Source organism: Cricetulus griseus, chromosome 5 (genome assembly GCF_003668045.3).
Source record: "Cricetulus griseus strain 17A/GY chromosome 5, alternate assembly CriGri-PICRH-1.0, whole genome shotgun sequence".
NCBI lineage: Eukaryota > Metazoa > Chordata > Mammalia > Rodentia > Cricetidae > Cricetulus > Cricetulus griseus.
Window position 1 is genome coordinate 98,866,822 of NC_048598.1, and position 18,894 is coordinate 98,885,715.

Below are 18,894 nucleotides of genomic sequence, written 5' to 3' on the forward strand. Positions count from 1 at the left end.
TTTTTTTTCTCTTGTTTCTTTGTTTGTTCATTTGTTTGTTTGTTTGGTTTTTTGAGACAGGGTTTCTCTGCAGCCTTGGCTGTCCTGGAGCTCACTCGGTAGACCAGGCTGGCCTCGAACTCACAGAGATCTGCCTACCTCTGCCTCTCAAGAACTGGTATTAAAGGCATGTACCACCACTGCCTGGCTGGTGTTTATTTATTTATTCATTTATTTATTTTGAGCCAGCTTCTCATAAACATCAAAGTGGCCTCCAAGTTGCAGTGTAGCTGAGGTTAGCCTCGATCTCACTGGCCTGCCTCCCTGGTGCTGGGATTCCACACCTGACTTCATTTTATTCTTTTTGTTTCTACATTGTTAGGTTTCCTACCTTCCTCCAAACCATTATCCTGAGAACACATGACTGTCTGCACAGGATACTAAATTTTCAGGCTCTCTGCCTTCCTTGATCTGGATTACACAGGTTTCCTTTCCTGTTTTTGTTGTGCAATAACAAAGTTTTTTTCTAAATTATTTTTATTTTTATTACTATACTTTTGTAATAGATTTTAGCACTTGGCAGATTGGGTTTCCTTCATTGTACCCATCCATCTACTTCTTTATCTGTTGGTGTGTGCATGTGCGTGCACACGTCCCTTAGTTTGCGTGTGCAGGTGAGAGGAGAACTTGTAAGGTTAGCTCTGCTGCGGGACACTTGACCACACTATGTGAAAGATGCCTTCTGATCTGTTTAATAAAGAGCCGAATGGCCAGTATTGAGGCAGAAGATAATAGGCAGGACTTCCAAAGAGCGAGGGGTACTGGAGATGAATCTAGGTGTGTGAGAGACACCAATGAGATGTGGAGCAAATCACATGTACAGAATGGGAGCGAGGTAAAAGCCATGTGACAGAATGAAGATTAATAAAACCAGGTTAAGTTATGAGAGCTAGTCTCAAACATGCTTAAGCTAAAGGCCAAGCTTTCATAATTAATAGTAAGTCTCCATGTCATTATTTGGAGCTGGTGGTCCCACAAAAGAAAGTCTGACTACATATCTCCTCCCACAATATGGTCTCTGGGTATTGAATTCAGAACATAAACTATAACATGAATAATAAAAGACCCGGAGACTGGTATTGGGGTTCAAGTTTCAAGCTGAATACAGAAAAGCAAAACAGCCAGCCACTAGCTGTCACCTCTAGCCCAGGCTGAAAGGGCTGCTGATACACACATGAGCTCTTCACCAAGTGTCAAACTGCTACCTCTCCTCAGTGTGGCTGGAGAATGAATGCCTCTCTGAGACCTTGCTTCTTTCTGTCTTATATACTTCCCTACTGTTGGGATTAAAGGTGTGAGCTCTAATTCCCTTTTAGACTGATTCACTCTTGTGTAGATCTGGTTGGCCTTGGACTCACAGAGATCTGTCTACCTCTTTAATTCTGAGTCCTAGGATTAAAGGTGTGTACCACACCTCCTAGCTTCTGACTGCTCGTATTAAAGGTGTGTGCCTGGCTTCTACAGCTTGTGGCTGACTTTGCTTTCAGAATCCTTAGGCAAGCTTTAATAAATCATAAACAATAGCTCACCAAGAGAAGCTTAGTGTAAGCATCCCTACCCACTGAACCATCTCACCATACCTTTTCTATCTTAAATTTAATGTATCTCTTAATGAGCTTCAATTCTTAACAGAAGAAGTTTTGTAGGCTTGGGACACAGCTCAGCAGTGGAGATGGCTTACCTGGATGCACAAGGCTGTCTCTATCCTAGTGCTGGAAAGGAACAACTATAGTAAGATTCTAAAGCATATTCCAGCTAGAATTTGTTTTTATTGAGCTATACATTTTTTCCCACTTCTCTTCCTTCCTCCCCTCTCCCCTTTCATTCTCCCCACTGCCCCCATGCTCCCAATGTACTCAGGAGATCTTGTCTTTTGTCCCTTCTTAGGCAGATCCATGTATGTTTTTTGGGTCCTCTTAGTTACTTAGGTTCTCTGGGGTGGTGGCCTATAGGCTGGTTGTCCTTTGCTTTATGTCTAATATCCACTCAGGAATGAATGCATATTATATTTGTCTTTCTGGGTCTGGGTTACCTCACTCAAGATGGCCTTTTTTAGTTCAATCCATTTGCTGGCAAATTTCAAGATGTCATTGTTTGTTAATTCTGAGTAGTACTCCATTGTGTAAATGTACCACATTTTCTTTTCCATTCTTCGGTTGAGGGACAACTAGGTTGATTCCAGGTTCTGGCTGTTACGAATAATGTTGCTACGAGCATAGTTGAGCAAATGTCCTTGTTGTGTGAGTGTGCATCCCTTGGGTATATGCCAAACAGTGGTATTTCAGGGTCTTGAGGTAGACTGATTCCCAGTTGTCTGAGAAACTGACATAGTGATTTCCAAAGTGACTGTACAAGTTTGCACTCCCACTACCAATAGAGGAGTGTTGCCCTTACTCCACATCCTGTCCAGTATAAGCTGTCATCAGTTTTTGATCTTGGCCATTCTGACAGGTGTAAGATGGTATCTCAGAGTTGTTTTGATTTGCATTTCCCTGATGACTAACGATGTTGAACATTTCCTTATGTGTCATTCAACCATTTGAACTCTATTGAGAGTTCTCTTTTTATATCTATGCCCCATTTTATAGTGGGTTATTTGGTATTTTGAGGTCTAGTTTCTTGAGTTTTTTGTATATTTTGGAGATTAGTCCTCTGTCAGATGCATGGGGGGCGGGGGAGGGGGTTGGTAAAGGTCTTTTCCCATTCTATAGGCTGCCATTTTGTCTTGTTGACCATGTCCTTTGCTTTACAGAAGGAAGCTTCTCAGTTTCAGGAGGTCCCATTTATTCATTGTTGCTCTCAGTTTCTGTGCTACTGGTGTTATATTTAGGAAGTGTTCTCTTGAGCCAATGTGTTCAAGGCTACTTCCCACTTTCTCTTCCATGAGGTTCATTGTGGTTGATTTTATGTTGAGGTCTTTGATCCATTTGACTTGAGTTTTGTGCATGGCAATAGATATGGATCTATTCCCATTCTTCTACATGTTGACAGCCAGTTATGCTAGCAACAGTTGTTGAAGATGCTTCCCAGGTAGAATTTTATTAGGTTGCATTGAATTTATTTATTAGCATAGAAAGAATTTACTTGTTGTTTTGTTGTTGTTGTTGTTTTTGCTTTTCCTTTTTTTCAAGGCAAGGTTTCTCTGTATAGTCCTGGCTCTCCTGGAAATCAATACCAGGCTGGCTTCAAACTCAGAGATCTGCTTCCCAAGTGCTAGGACTAAGAGCATGGGAACACCACAGCCGGCAAATTTATATCTCATAAAAATAGGTCGTTCCACCTTGAAGTATAGAAAACAGCTATTTATTCAAATAAATGTGTAAGCCCTTTACAATTATCTATTCTGCTTTTGTTGTCTTCTTGTGTAATCCTCTTTTCTGACTCAAGGATTCGTGTGGCCAAGGTTGACTTTGAACTCTGTGTGTATCTAAATTGACCTTTAATTCCTAACCCTCCTACCTGTACATCCTGAGTGATAAATACCACTGCACCTGGCTCATTCCACCATCCAACTATGGGCTGGGACCTCTCAAATCAATCCACAATCGAGAAGGTGCCACAGAGACATTGCCTACCGTGCTGGAGACATCTCCTTGGTTCAGCCTTTCTCCTACCAGGTGACTCTATTATGTTAAGTCGACAAACACTAGCCAGCACATTCCTCAAAGGTTCCTGTATTGGATTCAAGCCTGGTCCTGGCCAGAAGTGTTATATAGAGGATGGAAGATGCCAGGGCTGGGGCCCAGTGTGTGGAGCTTAGAGTTTAGTGGTATGCCCTAGAGGCCTCGGCTTTTGTTCTCCTTTCTTTCAGCCACCATGAAAAGTTTGCTTCACCGATCAAAGCAGCTCACTACGGCCTAACACTTCTGAAAGAGTGAACCAAAATAAACATTTATTCATATAAATTGTTCATTTCATATACTTTACCACAGTAACAGAAGGCTGACTGTATTAGTTACTTTCCTCATAATAACAACAACAAAAAGATGTTGAAAAGAACTTAAGGAGCCCCAGCGTTGGTGGCGTAAGCCTTTAATCCAGCACTCGGGAGGCAGAGGCAGGTGCAGGCGGATCTCTGTGAATTTAAGGCCAGCCTGGTCTACAGAGTGAGTGCCAGGACAGGCTCCAAAGCTACACAGAGAAACCCTGTTGAAAAACAAAAACAAAAAACTTAAGGAAAGAATGCCTTGGGGGCGGGGCTGCAGGGAGCCAATGCCATCCTGAATGCCTGTGGTTATTGATAGAGCACAGACTCATCAAGGACCCAGAGGAAGCAGACCTATGGAAATGGTGAGACTCAGAAGGATGGCAAAGTCTTCCCTTGCTCCAACTACGAGTACTGACTAACTATTAAACTTTAGCTAAAACCATTGCTATGCCCAAACTCTGAACCTATCACCAACCTAACCCCAAATCACCAAGAGACCCTATCCAATGCAAAAGCAAAATGTCTTTAATTTCACGAGTTTACTCGGGTTTCTGGTCCATCCAACACAGCCCTTGAAGCAGGAGGGACCTCGAGCAGCAGTGGGGCAGGGAATATATTGGGGTAGAGCAAGGGGAGTGTCTGGGGGTCCGCTAGTAGCATAGCAACATTCTTAGGATTGGTGCACCTCTGGGCTTGGGAACCCTATCCTGTGTTGATTGGTCAGCTGCAGCTGCAGCTGCAGCTGCTATGCCTAGAGGCAGTTGCTACACACTCTGCACTCCACTGTCATCGGTAAGGCACATCCGGAGTCCACCAGTTAACTTCTGATTGGTTCCTTGCCACATGGAGGGTATCTGGCTTCCTGATGACTAGGGCAAGGTTGGCCAAGGTTGGCCAAGGTTGGGGGCTCAGCACATCCTGCTGAGTCAGGGGCCTCCATCTTGCTGGGTCTTTTCTGCAGCCTGTCATGGCTGCCAAAGCAGGGGGCTGGGTGATGACCTAGGCCCTTCATGGAGGGTGCAGAAACTGCCAATCACAGCTTCCTCCTCCCTCCCTGATGTGGATGCTTACCATCCCAAACTGCTCCCCAACAGAAAATTCCAGGCCTCGACCAGCTAACCCCTCCCCCTGTGCTGTGCAAAATAAATGTTCTGCATCCATGTAATGGAAAGAGAGAACTGACTCCTATAAATTTTCCTCTGGCATGTGTGTCATGGCACACATGTATGCACACATACACACACACACACACACACACACACACACACACACACATGAGAAAATACAATAAAGAAAATTAAATACAAACTACACCCCCCAGCCATACCTAGATGTCTTTTTCATTAAATAACTGGGTGATGTCATCCAACCAAGTTGGCACAGAAGACACACAATCACCTTTCAGTGGGAGAGGAAGCATGGTTTGCCACCATAGTAGGATGGAGGCTGACTTTTACAAGGCTACATTTCCCAAGAGACTCTTCTTTTTTTAACATAATTTTTTATTGATTCTTTGGGAATTTCACATCATGCACCCCAATCCCACTTATTTCCTGGTCATTCCATATCTGCCCTCCCCTCTTGTAACTTTCTCTCCAAAAGAAAGTAATAAAATAAATAAAATATCTCGACAACCCCTCTGGGGACCCCCTGCTCCTCTATCAGCCACAGTCTCCTCTCACTCCCATCCCAGCTGTCACAACACCACTTCCAGGCTTCCAGGGTTCCAGGGCACTTGTATCATTCCCCTCCTCAGCCTTTCCCGCCTCTCCATCATAGCCTAAGGATTTCCACGACTCAGCACAACAGCAGGATATTTAAGAGGAGTCTCGGCAACGGTCCAGTGATGATGGTGTAGCAGTTGTCAAAGGCCCTGAAAGAGACCAATGACCCATTGAATGAACATTTACAAGTAAAGCTGTTTGGGCAGAAGAGTATACTGAGTGACACACTGCAGCTTCCAACACCACTGTAGGGTCAACTGTAGTGATCAGGCATTATGCTGGCCTGCCTTCTGTCACCTGACAGCATGCACTCAGGCAGTACCCTGAAGTCCATGGCCATGGGCTGGTGTCATAGATGCTCGTTAAGTATCGGGGCTCAGACAACTCCTGTAGCCAAGAGGAGGATCACAATTTCATAGTAGCCTATGGCTGCTAGTCTTAGATGCAAAGATTCCTGTAAGAGGAAAACTCCACCCACTTGTACACTCTCTCTTTCCCACTGTTCCTCTGAAGGGACTTTTCCTGTCTCTCCCCGCCTCCGTTTCTCTTCTTTCTCCTTCTCCCTTCCCTTTCTCCATTCCCTTACTTCCCCCTCAATAAAACTTTCCACATATGCCACATCTGCATGTCTCTGTTTGCCATCCTCCCCACACCCGTCACCTAACACCATCTCTCACCTGCTGTGGGGCCTGACTCAAGGTACCACCATCTGGTGCATTCACCTCGATCCGAATTCCTTACACCAACAGATATGTGAAAGGACCCCTTCTTTAAGAGTCCCTTTTCGCTCAACTATGTTTATAGCAGCATTATTTGTAATAGCCAGATCTTGGAAACAGCCTAGATGCCCCTCAACTGAAGAATGGATAAAGAATATGTGGTACATTTACACATTGGAGTCCTAATCAGTGGTAAGAAACAATGACATCGACTGGCGGTGGTGGCACACGCCTTTAGTCCCAGCACTCAGGAGGCAGAGGCAGGCGGATCTCTGAGTTAGAGACCAGCCTGGTCTACAGAGCTAGTTCCAGGACAACCTCCAAGCCACAGAGAAACTCTGTCTTGAAAAAAATCAAAAAAAAAAAAAAAAAAAGAAAGAAAGAAAGAATGACATCCTAAAATTCACAGGCAAATGGACAGAACTAGACAAAGTGAGGGAAGAGCCATAATCTGAACAAATGAGTCAAGACCATGTTGGGGAAACCCACAGAAACAGTTGACCCGAACTAGTGAGAGATCACTGACTCAGATCTGACAAACGGGGAACCTACATAAAACCGAACTAGACTCCCTTAATATAGGTGACAATGGTGTGACTGGGACAATATATGAGGCCACTGGCAGTGGGTCCAAGACCTAATATTAAAGCACAGACAGACTTGGTGGAGCCTGTTCTATATGGGGAGATATCTTGCTCAGCCTAGACAATGAGAGTGGAGGTGAAGAGCTGCCTTGGTCCTGCCTCAATGAGATGATGGGACAGACTTAGTAGACTTCCTAGGGGAGGCCCTACCCTCTCTGAGGAGCAGATGGGAGGAGGGGGATGGGGGAAGCAGGAGGAGAGGAGGGAGGGGGAACTGGGTTTGGAATGTAAAAAGTAAATTAATAAAAAAAATTAAAATAAAGCCGGGCGTTGGGGGCACAAGCCTTTAATCCCAGCACTCGGGAGGCATAGGCAGGCAGATCTCTGTGAGAAACCCTGTCTCGAAAAACCAAAAAAAAAAAAAAAATTAAAATTAAAATAAAAAAAGACATGCACCATCAAAAAAAAAAAAAGTACCTTTTCTAGCTTGAGACGATTTATGTTTGTCAAACTGGTTAAGGAATTTGGCACAACCCCCAATCTTGCCCTCAATATGCCCTCAGGGTTCTGTGTGGACAGCCACCTTTATTTATTTATTTAGAGACAAGTTCTCCCACATACTTAAGGCTGGTCTTGAAATTGTGATCCTCCTCTTGGCTACAGGAGTTGTCTGAGCCCCGATACTTAACGAGCATCTATGACACCAGCCCATGGCCAGCTCTGCCCTCCACTGCCTGTATCTCCTCTGGTCATGGCTCCTCTACCCCTACGCTTTCCCTTGGACCTCTGACACCTCAGCCTCCAGATGGACTTAATCTATAGACTCTGACCCCGTTGGTTCCAGCAGAGTTGCAGTATTTGTTCTTGATTTGGGAGTCTTCTGTCAACCTAGGAGCTGTGGTGCAAAACGGAAGAAATTGATCTCTGTCAGGCAGTGTAGCTGATGAGCAGGGACATTTCAGAGCCTCCCAGTTCTACACGGAGAAACGCTGCGTGCTGTCCCCCAGTCTGCTGTGCAGAAGAGCTAGAAGTCCTGCAATAGGCGTGGCTTGAACCTGGCACCCCGACACCTGAACTCTAGTGTTCATGTTTTTATCTGCCAACCCTTGGCCTTGGGAGGGCAGATGCAGCTGTAAACTTGGAGTCTCAAGGCACCTCTGTCCCTGGTTCAGACAGAAGGTGTTGAATCCTGAGGATCCCCGGGGCTGCCGAAACCTGTGGCTCCCAGCCTGTTCCAGTCTGTTTAAGGCTGGGCCCTACCTCTCCCTTCCCCTTGGCCGCTTGCCAAGGCAGGGAGGTTGCAGTTGGGCCTGGGAGGGATTGGCTGGTTCAGCTCAGTCCTACTCCCCACGCGGCTTCCAGCTTCCGGCAGGTCAGAAGCCAGCGACAAAGACGTTTCCAAGAAGACGAGAGGTCCTGGAAGATTTGCTGCATCTGAGAGAAGGTGCCAGACTGGGAGGCAGGAAGGAGGATTCTGGCCCTGAACAGGGAGAACCCTGCCCACGGCTGGGAGGGCTGCAGGGTGTCTGCCCAGGGCTGGGAGGGCTCCAGGGTGTCTTCTGGCCTTGGAGACTTGTGGTTTCCTGGTAATTGCACATAGGGCCTGTGCTTCAGGCTGAGTCATTCTAGAATGCAAACAGCTCCTGTCTGCAGTCCCTTCCTCTCCTGTTGTTCCTCCTCTCTCATTGTGTGGTCCTTGCCCTTCCTACTTCTCTGCCTCCAAGTCATCCCAGTCTATATGGCTATAACCCTATCCAGTAACCCGCACATCCCCATCCCTCTCCCGGGCCTCAGAATCTCACCCTCTGCCCATCTGCCCCGCAGGATGCTACAGCTGAGCCTGTCCTGGCTGGGACTGGGGCCCATGGCTGCCTCCCTGTGGCATCTCTTGTTGCTGGGTGGGGCCTCCTGGATTCTGGCCCGAATTCTGGCCTGGAGCTATGTCTTTTATGACAACTGCTGCCGCCTTCGTTGCTTCCCTCAGCCCCCTAAACCGAACTGGTTTTGGGGTCATTTGGCCATGGTGAGTGTGGCAGTAGGTGGGTCTCGGGGTGTCGCAGTAGATGTGTTCCCAAGGGGTGAGGAAGGATGCTCATAGAACTCGGATCAGGAGAGGCCTGGAACATAGGACATAGAGAAGTGAGGGAGAACCTAGGGAAGGCCTCTCTCCTCAGTCCCTGCATCCACTTTGCTCTTATCTGTCCACTCCAAGCTCTGAGGCCTTTCTCTGTCTCTCCCTTCCCTGCTTTAGGTCACATTATGACCAGGACTCATGGTCTAAGGTCTCTTCCCCTCATTTATGCAAATGTGCCCTACACATGAGCTCCTGGGGAGGGAAGCACAGAGCACGGACATCCCTGGTCCATCCAGCACCCACTGATGGATTTGAGGCCTCGCTGCAGCACGCTGAAGATCTGGCCCCTGCCTGGCCCATCCTTGCCCTTGGGTCAGTGTCTGTACCTCTCTGGGCTGCCATTTGCCATTTAGAGATGAGCTATGATCCCCCTATGTCCCCCTCCAGGAACACTGAGGGAGAAGAAGAGAGATGTAATCCATCTTCAACTCCTCAGGTCTTATTCTTTCCCATCTTATCCGCCCCTCTCAAGGTGTATCAGTGGCTCAATTGTCCCACTAGAGCATTGCGTTTTTATTTGTGGTCCTGGGATGAAGCACGCTCTCTGCCTCTGAGCTGCACCACAGCCTGACTTTGTTCTTTTCCATTAGGGACCACTTTGGCCTCACCCATGATAGACACACTTCCCTGGATGGGTTCCTCCCTCAGGGTCTCCCCTCATTCCCAGCATGCCTTGCTCTGTGCTGCACTGTGACTGTTGCAGAGTCATGCTTTACATTTCAGTGTCATTTGTAAGGGCACCACCTCCAAAGCCATTGACTCAAGTACTGCTTTCTCTCTACATGGTCCTTTTTCCTTCCGAAATCCTTATTCACCCTTGTCATTCCAAGTCCCCGAAGGACCCCCTTCCTCTCTACATTACAGTCCAGCTGCTTGCTTCCAGTCCTCCTGATCAGGTAGAGTCCCCTAAGAGAAGAAAAGCAGAAATATGTGTACACACACACACACACACATACACACACACACACACACACACACACACACACACACACACACACACACACGATTTGTTAGAGTGGTTTACAATCAACAGGGCCTGGATAGTTCAACAGCGGCCATTTGCAGCTGGCTAGAACACAGTAGTTATGTGTCTATGACACTGGATGCCTCACAGTTCCAGTCTGGTGCTCAGAGGTCTGGAAGTCTCAGAAAATTTCTGGTCTTCAGTCCACAATGGAAGGCTGAAGAAGAAGTTAATGTCATTAAAGATAGATGCTCAAAAGGCAGGCAGGCAAGCAACACTTTTTGCCTCAAATATTTTTTAATGTTTATTTTTATTTTATGTGCATTGGTATTTTGCCTGCATGTATGTCTGTGTGAGGAGGTTGGTTCCCCTAGAAGTGGAGTTACAGACAGTTGTGAGCCAGTCAGTGATGTTAACCACTGAGCCTTCCCTCTAGTCCCTCCTCAAGTATTTTTGTATCTGGGCTATCCATCAGAAAGTGCTACCCACTCAAGATATTCTCCCCTTTTCTGGAAACATCCTCACAGACTCACCTTGAGGTTTATCCCTTAGTTCCAGATCTTGTCATATTTATGATGAAAATTAACTACCACAAGTCCACACATTGTCAGCTTGACCCCACACACATTTCCTTGTGTCACGGTTAATTTATCTAAATCAATACAAAAATAAAGCCAAAGCCCATCATTGGTGGCACATGCCTTTAATCCCAGCACTCAGGAGGCAGAGACAAGCCGATCTCTCTGAGTTTGAGGCCAGCCTGGTCTACAGAAATAGTTCCAGGGCAACTTCTAAAGCAATACAGAGAAACTCTGTCTCAAAAAAACCAACTCACCCCCAAAAAATAAAGTCATAATTCCACCTGATGTAACTATCCTACACACAGCCAATAATATGTTAATTCTTTCTCCTGCCCCAAATAGATGCCAAAGCCTCCTGAGGAATACTTAACCTTTTAGTAGTCCTTAAGGTAAAAATGACAGAACAGGTTTACAATACTTAATTACTGATATTTATTTGTTTGTGTTTTTTTGAGACAGGGTTTCTCTTTATGGAGCCCTAGCTGTCCTGGAATTGCTCTGTGGACCAGGCTGGCCTCAAACTCACAAAGATCCACCTGCCTCTTCCTCCTGAGTGTTGGGATTAAAGATTAAAGGCGTGGGGCCTCCACTACCTGGCTACAAATCTATTCTTAACAAAATAGGAAAGACTTACTCATAACAATTGCAATCCTTGTTTTTTCTTTTACTTGTCACACAGCATTAGCTATATATTAAAAGATTTATTTTTAATTATATGTGGGAAGGAATATCCATGCATACATGCATGAAGGTGTCTGCAGAGTCCAGCAGAGAGTGTCAGATCTCCTAGAGTCAGAGTTACAGAGGGATTGAGGGGCACAATGTAGGTGTCTTGTTAGGAGGAGGAAGACAAGATTAACTATTGTGCCCCATTTCTTGGGCATATATAACTTAAATTCCCAGCAGGACTCATGCCCATTAGATTTTCCTTTATAGATATTTAGAAATCTTCACCTTGGATGAACTCAGCCAGCCATAGTTTTCATGTCTTCTCCACGGCAATGCTGGACAAGGTGATAAACATGGACACTCCCCACTCCCTGCCTCACCTCCAGCATGTTCCCTTCTCTATGACACCTGCCATCTGCTTGCTCTGCCGTCTCCTTGTGGACAGAGTCACCTTCACTGGTTGCCTCTTATCCCCTCCCTGTTTCTCTCTCGTCCTAATCACTCTTGTGATGTCTAGGTTCCTGAACAGCAGCTCCACATCATCTATCTCCCCGAAGCTCTCCATGGCAATGACTTATCTTTTCTTGGTTCCAAGATGATACCCACACTGTTTTACCCTGACCTCTCTGTGGTCCCTGTATCTACTGCTGGCTCCTCCTTCCACTGATATTTTCATATAGAATTCTCTGAAGCCCTAACCTCTCCTCCCTCTTCTCACTTTCCCAAGGCTGCCTCTTTCCCCCAGGGGTCCAACTCCTAAGTTGGCCATCGATTCCCTCTTGAAACAAGAGGTCTACATTCTTTCTGAGCTAAGGATTAGGAATGGAGCTGCCTCCGGGTTTTTAACTGCAGTACAGGGAGGCACCTGGTGGCAGGAAGGTGTGCTGGGGTTGAAGTAAAATTGGCTGCAAGAGCACTCCAAATGATAATGAGTGATGAGGTGTTGAATGGGGTGGGGAAGAGAGATGAATGAATACTGGAGTTGGGAAGAATCCAATAGAAACAAAACAAGAGATACACATTATGCACAGGGGAGAAGGAAAGAAAAAAAAACAGTCAAGTAGTACAGCAATACATACATACATGATTTTTGAAGATTAGATTACTAATAACATTTTCATACATACTTCATTTCGGTTGATTCTCTCCCACTTCCCCCATGATACTCTTTTACCCTCTTTTATTTTGGTCTGTTGTCTTCGCCATCCCCTTCATTAAAACCTTTTTGTTTTTCAGTCTCATAGGACTTTTTTTGGTTTCCAAGCCTTTACTTGCATTTACTTCCACCTAAGCAGACGTATTTAATAGAGGGTAGGGTCCACAGAGAACATACTGTATTTGTATGAAGTAGCCTGGGCTACTTCACCTAATACAGTTTCTCAGTTCCATCCATTTCCTGGCAAGTTGTATAGCTGAATAAAATTTGGTTGTTTTATTTCCCACATTTTCATCAGCCAGTCATCTGTTGATGAACAATCTAAGCTGATTCCATTCCCTTGCTATTGTGAAGAAGGTCGGAGGTAAACGTGGATGAGCTAGTAACTTTGTAATGGAATGTAGAGTCCTTTGGGTGCATTCCCAGGAGTGATACAGCTTTGCCATGTGGCGCTTCTATTTTTAGTTTTTTTGAGAAGCCCCCACAGTGATTTACACAGTGGATACATCCGTTTATAATTGTGCCAGTGGGTAAGGGTTCGTACTCTCCTACATTGTCACCGACATTTATCCTCTCTCTCTCTTTTTTTATTAATGCTGTTTTGTCTCTGCACCACATGTGTGCAGTACCTCCAGAAGCCAGAACAGGGCATTCAATCCCCCTGGAACTGGAGTTGCAGACATTTGTGAGTTGCCATGCAGGTACTGGGTATTGAACCCAGTTGCTTTGGGAGGGTAGCCAGCACTCTAAACCACTGAGCCATCTCTCCAGCTCCAGTTACTTTGTTTTCTTGGTGGTAGTCATTCTGATGAGGTTGAGGGAGAATCTCAAAGTAGACTTTGCAAAGAGCCGTGGGAATGCACAGCAGTGACAACTAGTGTTTAACAAGTCTACCCACTAGATGTTGTTGGGCAGCCACTCTGCAAAGCTCAGTCACTAGATGTTGTGGGGAGCCCTACCTGGCAAAGCATAGGGTTATTGACTATGAATGACTGGCTGTTCCTGTCCATTATGTTCTCAAGTGCCTTTACTTATCTCCCTAATAAAAACAGCTGTGGGTTCTCTCCACAGCCCTTTGGCGGTGTGTGTTATACTTGTTGGGCACACATACAGCTGTGATGGTCAAAAACATGATGCTTAGGCTGCATAATTCTGATGAGTAGAAATAAGTCTCAGTCACAAAGACAGCCTTTCACACAGACAAGCTAACTTTAGACTTCAGAGTGAATTCAAAGCATATCTGTTTGCCCCTGGAGACAATATCTGGTTGCCCCTGGAGACACATACGCAAGGTCATTTTTCCAGGTGTTGTATTGCTGATTTAAAGCCAGAGCTTGAAACAACTTTAGTCTTCATGTAGTCCCAGCTCTGGCTCAAGGTCCAGCTAACTAATTGTTAAGTCTTGATTTTCAATGTCATTTTCTGTCAGGGAACCCACACCAGCTTCGAGCTATGTACATGGGGCATTGTGACATTCCTGGACTGAGAGAAACTATGTAACTTGTTTTGAATTTGGGTAGGGTCCAGTAAAACAACCTATAATTGTCCTGAGTTTGGCTGTGTAAAAAAAAGAGAGAGAGACAGCAAAGAAGAGGCAGAGGGCAGTGAAACAGAGCAAAAAGACAAAGAGAGCAGAAGGGAGGCCAGAGAGGGGGTGGTGAGGCAGAAAGTGAAGGAGCAGCGATGAAAGGGCAGCAGAGGCAGAGGGGAGAGATATGCCAGAGAAGAGAAAGAAGGCAGCCACGGGAGAGAGAAGTGTGAGAGCTGAAGAAGCGTGAGAAAAGTGTGAGAGAATGAATGAGTGAGCAAAGAATGAATGAATGATGTAGCAGTATGGATTAGTGAGTGAGTGTGAGAGAAAGCTGTGTGAAAGAGCTGCTGCCAGAGAGAAGCCGTGCCTAGGAACTGTGTAAAGTGCTGTGTGATGAGAGGGTGTGTAATGAGATGTGTAGCTGTGACCGTGGAGATTTGTGACTGTAACTGAATATCAAAGGATGTGCTGGGAAGGAGAGAAATGTTTATATCTAAAGAGAGATTGTCAAGAAAGAGAGACTACCAAAGAATGAAGTAAAAGAAGAGGTCACCATCAGGAAAGTGTGTGCTTAGTCCTTTTTTTTTCTTAGATTACTAGCAGAAAGTGTGTGCTTGTTCGTTTCCCCCCTCAGATAGAAAAGTCTGGTGACCCTCACATAAGAATCTTTCCCACTGCTCTGAGGCTTTCTCTTCATTATGCTGGAGTGGATCTCGGGGTGGTGCTAGACCCCCACTGTCCATGATAAGATTTAATTAGTTTTTCCTTGGTCAATAGAAACATTAAAAAATACTTTAAAATATTTACTGGTAATTTGCATTTCTTATTTTGTGAACTGTCCAGTTTGTTGGCCCATTTACTGATCGGCAATGTATGGAGTGTTTAATTTTTTCAGTTTATGCATTCTAGATATTAATTCCTTGTCTCGTATATAGCTGACAGCTGTTTTCTCAAGTTCTGTGAGACATTTGTCCACTATGTTGATAGTTTCTTTTGCTCTATGGTGGTTTTTAACTTCTTGTAATCTAATTTTTCAATTCTTGGGGATGTTTCTTGTACTTTTGGGGCTCCATTCAGAAATTTCCCATACCTACATTATCTAAAGTTCAGCTCTAGTTAACATTTTTTGGCCCTTTACCATTTATCTAGCACGTCCTTGTATCATCTGTGTTGTCTATCAAGTGTCCCATTTATAAACCATTTGTGTATATTTTCCTATTAAGTCATCAAACCACTGTTTAAAGTAAGGAACATAAAATTAAAGAAAGTGAGGTGTCAAAGAGAGGCAGGTAGATTGAAAGTTGAATATAGTAAGAGACACATATGGATGAACCTGCGGTGGCTCAGCAAGAACCATAGATTAATGATGCAAGCAGAAGGGTTGAGAGAGATGGCGGGGTGATTGGCAGAGCGGGAGGATACCTTTCCAGGACTAGCCTCAGATTTCTCATTTCCTAGATGAAGAGCAACGAGGAAGGCATGCAGTTTGCAGCACATTTGGGCCACTACTTCCGTGATATCCACCTCTGTTGGGTTGGACCTGTCTACCCTGTCCTGCGGCTCATCCACCCGGATACCATTGCTCTCCTGCTCCAGGCCCCAGGTATGTCTCCCAGGATCTCAAGCTTGGCCTCTTCTCTGTTTCTTCTTCTCCCAGTCCTCCTCACACCTATAAGACCAAACAGAGAAGGAGATGAAGCCCTGTGGAACAGAAGCCATGACTTCTGGTCCCAGGCTGCTGAGGTCTGTTAGAGTTGTGAGTGACGGAAGCCCAATCTTACCCAAGAAAGCGAATCTAGCCGGGCGTGGTGGCGCATGCCTTTAATCCCAGCACTTGGGAGGCAGAGGCAGGCGGATCTATGTGAGTTCGAGACCAGCCTGGTCTACAAGACCTAGTTCCAGGACGGCCTCTAAAGCCACAGAGAAACCCTGTCTCGAAAAACCAAAAAAAAAAAAAAAAAAAAAAAAAAAAAAAGAAAGGGACTCTATTGTCTGGGGGTGTAGCTCAGAGAGAGACCACTTACCTGCCATGTACAAAACCATACACAAGTAACAGAGGAAAAAAAGAAAAAAGGGAACCTATTGTTAGAGGTCAGGGAAGGGAGGTCTTCAAGCACAACTGGATAAAGGTTGTAAACAAAAGCTCCAGGAACCCTCATTTCTTAGTTCTGTTTTTGTGGTGGTTTCACAGATGACTCCTAGGAGCTCAGCATCCTCTGAAAATTCCATGTAGTACTGGGGAGTGTTCTAAGGTTCCTTCAATTAATTTTGGTGAGAGGACTGGCTACTTCCTCTAATCAGTGAGGCTTTATCGCTGAGGCTCTAGGCAGCATGGCATGTTGCTGGATTTTCTTGTCCCTCCAGGTCCCACCACCCTTCTCAGCTCCAAATAAACACACAGAGACACTATATTCATTATTAATCTTTTGGCCGATAGCTAGGGCTTCTTATGGACTGTCTCAATCATTAACCCATAACTACTAATCTATGTACTTCTACATGGCCTTATCTTACCAGGAAAGCCTGGTGTTTCCTACCCTCCTGGTCTCTACGTGACATCTCTTCACAATCTCCCTCTGCCTACCTTTCCCAGAATTCTCCTCATCTCCTAGCCCCGCCTATCTTCCTGCCTCTATGGGCCAAACAATGTTTTATTCACCAACCAGTATGAGAAACATATACAGAAGGACATCCCCCATCAATGGCCACCTTTCGAAATACTGGGATTGAGATGGGGGAAGGTTTGATGAGGTGCTTGATCAGAGAGAATAGAAATGTAGAAGCAGACACCATGAGTCATCAATGTGTTACTGGAATGTTGAAGCCATTTCTGTCTATCAGTACAAACGACCACAGTGAGCAGACAACAGTTGCAGGTTTAAGTTGTACTTTACTCAAACACCTGGTGACCTGAGAAGGCACTAGTTTAATATGCTGGGATTTAATATACTATGACCAAGACAACTTATAGAAGAAGGCTTTATTTTGGGCTTACAGTAACAGACTCATCCCTCTGGAACCAGCTATCTAAATTATAAATTTTATAAAGACTAGAACTGTGGGAAACAAAACAATTAGAATAGTCCTGGTTAGAGTTTTTGCAAAAAGCTTCACAATCAGCAAAAGTAATCTAGTTATTTTCTGCTAGAACCATTTGGAAATAAGTAGCACCATCTTAAAATAACCTTGCTTATAAAGTTGAAAATGAAGTTGGAGAGATGGCTCAGGGGTAAAGAGCACTCACTGCTTGCAGAGGACCTGAGTTCAATTCTCAGCACTCTCATCAGGCAGCTCACAACTGCCTGTAACTCCAGACCCAAGGGATCTGATGCCTTCTTCTGGCCTCTGTGAGCACCTGCACACATGTGGCACCACACACACACACACACTCACTCATGCACACAAAAATAAAGATAACAACAAATGCTCTTTTTTTAGAAGTTGTAAATAGATACTTAAATAAGCCTTTAAGACTCAGTTTTCTAAGCAGTTTAGAGGCTGACAAAGTTGAAAGAAAGCATACCTTGATCAAAGATAATTTTTTTTAATTTGGTTTTGTAAATGTTACCAAGAACAAATCGATATCTTTAGAGAAGCTCATTGGTTTATATTGTTTGATGTTGCGTTATAGGAGTGACAATAGAGACAGAAGCTCACCAAGATGCTAAGCCTCCATTTTCCAAGGCAGCAGAGGGGTTCTACCTTCTTGGAAAAGACTGATACCCAGCTAGTCACTCCAGTTACTTTATTCAAACATATACAAGGCTAATAAGGGCTTGGAAAGGTTCCAACTACCAAAGTCATCTTGCTCTTGCTGCCCATGAGAGCACAAATCTCAATCCCTTTTGATTATGGCCATCCATAAACAAAAGTAAGAACTCCAGGTCTGCCAGGAGTATCTTAGGACCAAGGCCCATGTAGCTGCAAGCTCTTGCGTAGCACCAAGTCTAGAAACAACATTTCTTTAAGGTTCAAACAGTCTCAAAACAATTACTTTTGATTAACCCAAAAATAGCAAAGGCTTTGCTGAAACATTTCTCTCAAAGTCAGACACAAAGGTCAGACACAAAGTCAGACACAAAGTCAGACACAAAGGCTTTACTATATATTTCACTTAAAGCCAGATATAAAGGCTTAACTTACATATCACTCCAAATTTAATGAGAGAGCTAGACCTTCGTTTTATTCATGTACTTGATTTTAACTTCAGGAATTTTGATAGCCTTCAGTCACCATACGGTACTACCGCTAAAGAAGATTCTGTCTACAACCCCTGTGTGGTTTGCTTTGGATCTTCTGGGATGTGCTTAAGTCCCCTGGCTTTATCTTTTACCATTTTGGAAAACTCCAGTCGTTTTATCTTAGAGCAAATTCTTATTTTACCATGCCAAAAAAAAAAACCTTTCTTAAAAAATACTTCTTAAATTTTCTTATCAAAAATACACATTTCTATTTTCTCCTGCATTTCTCTCTGTCCCACTAAACTATTTTGTTGTTGGTTTGGTTTGGGTTTTGGCTTTATTTCCTTTCTTGATATCATGAGACCCAGCAATATAGCAAACATATCTATCAGCTTCTTAAGAAAGTAGTCAATCCAAATTACATTTATGACATAGTGTAACAGATTAAGATTTCTCACCCACATTTATTGAGCTATAAAGTTCCCGTCTGTGCAAGACCTAAGCAGACTCCGTTGCTGCTTAGTTTTTTTTAAAATATGTTTTCCACATTTTTCTTTGTCTTACTAATATCTGAGTGTTGCAGAATCTTACATTCCAGCAGAGGCTGGCAAGCTAACAAAGTCTTCAATGATCTTGGATAAGGAACTATATCGTATAAGCAAGAAAGCATAAGGGAGGAGGCCA

General features: G+C 44.5%; 1 protein-coding gene across 5 annotated transcripts in view; it reads left to right on the forward strand.

The window, feature by feature from the left end:
* The window catches only part of LOC100774594 (cytochrome P450 4F6), a 43,651-nt gene that overhangs the window by 10,050 nt on the left and 14,707 nt on the right, over positions 1-18,894 (forward strand). The window contains exons 1-3 of one of the 5 annotated variants that reach the window (XM_027419537.2): positions 8,311-8,438; positions 8,819-9,017; positions 15,488-15,632. In XM_027419537.2, the coding sequence (XP_027275338.1) occupies positions 8,820-9,017; positions 15,488-15,632 (343 nt within the window). In that variant the 5' untranslated portion in view covers positions 8,311-8,438; position 8,819. Of the gene's footprint in view, positions 1-8,310; positions 8,439-8,510; positions 9,018-15,487; positions 15,633-18,894 lie in introns of those variants that run through there. The other 4 variants (XM_027419539.2, XM_035445068.1, XM_035445067.1 and 1 more) reach the window with 4 other exon arrangements.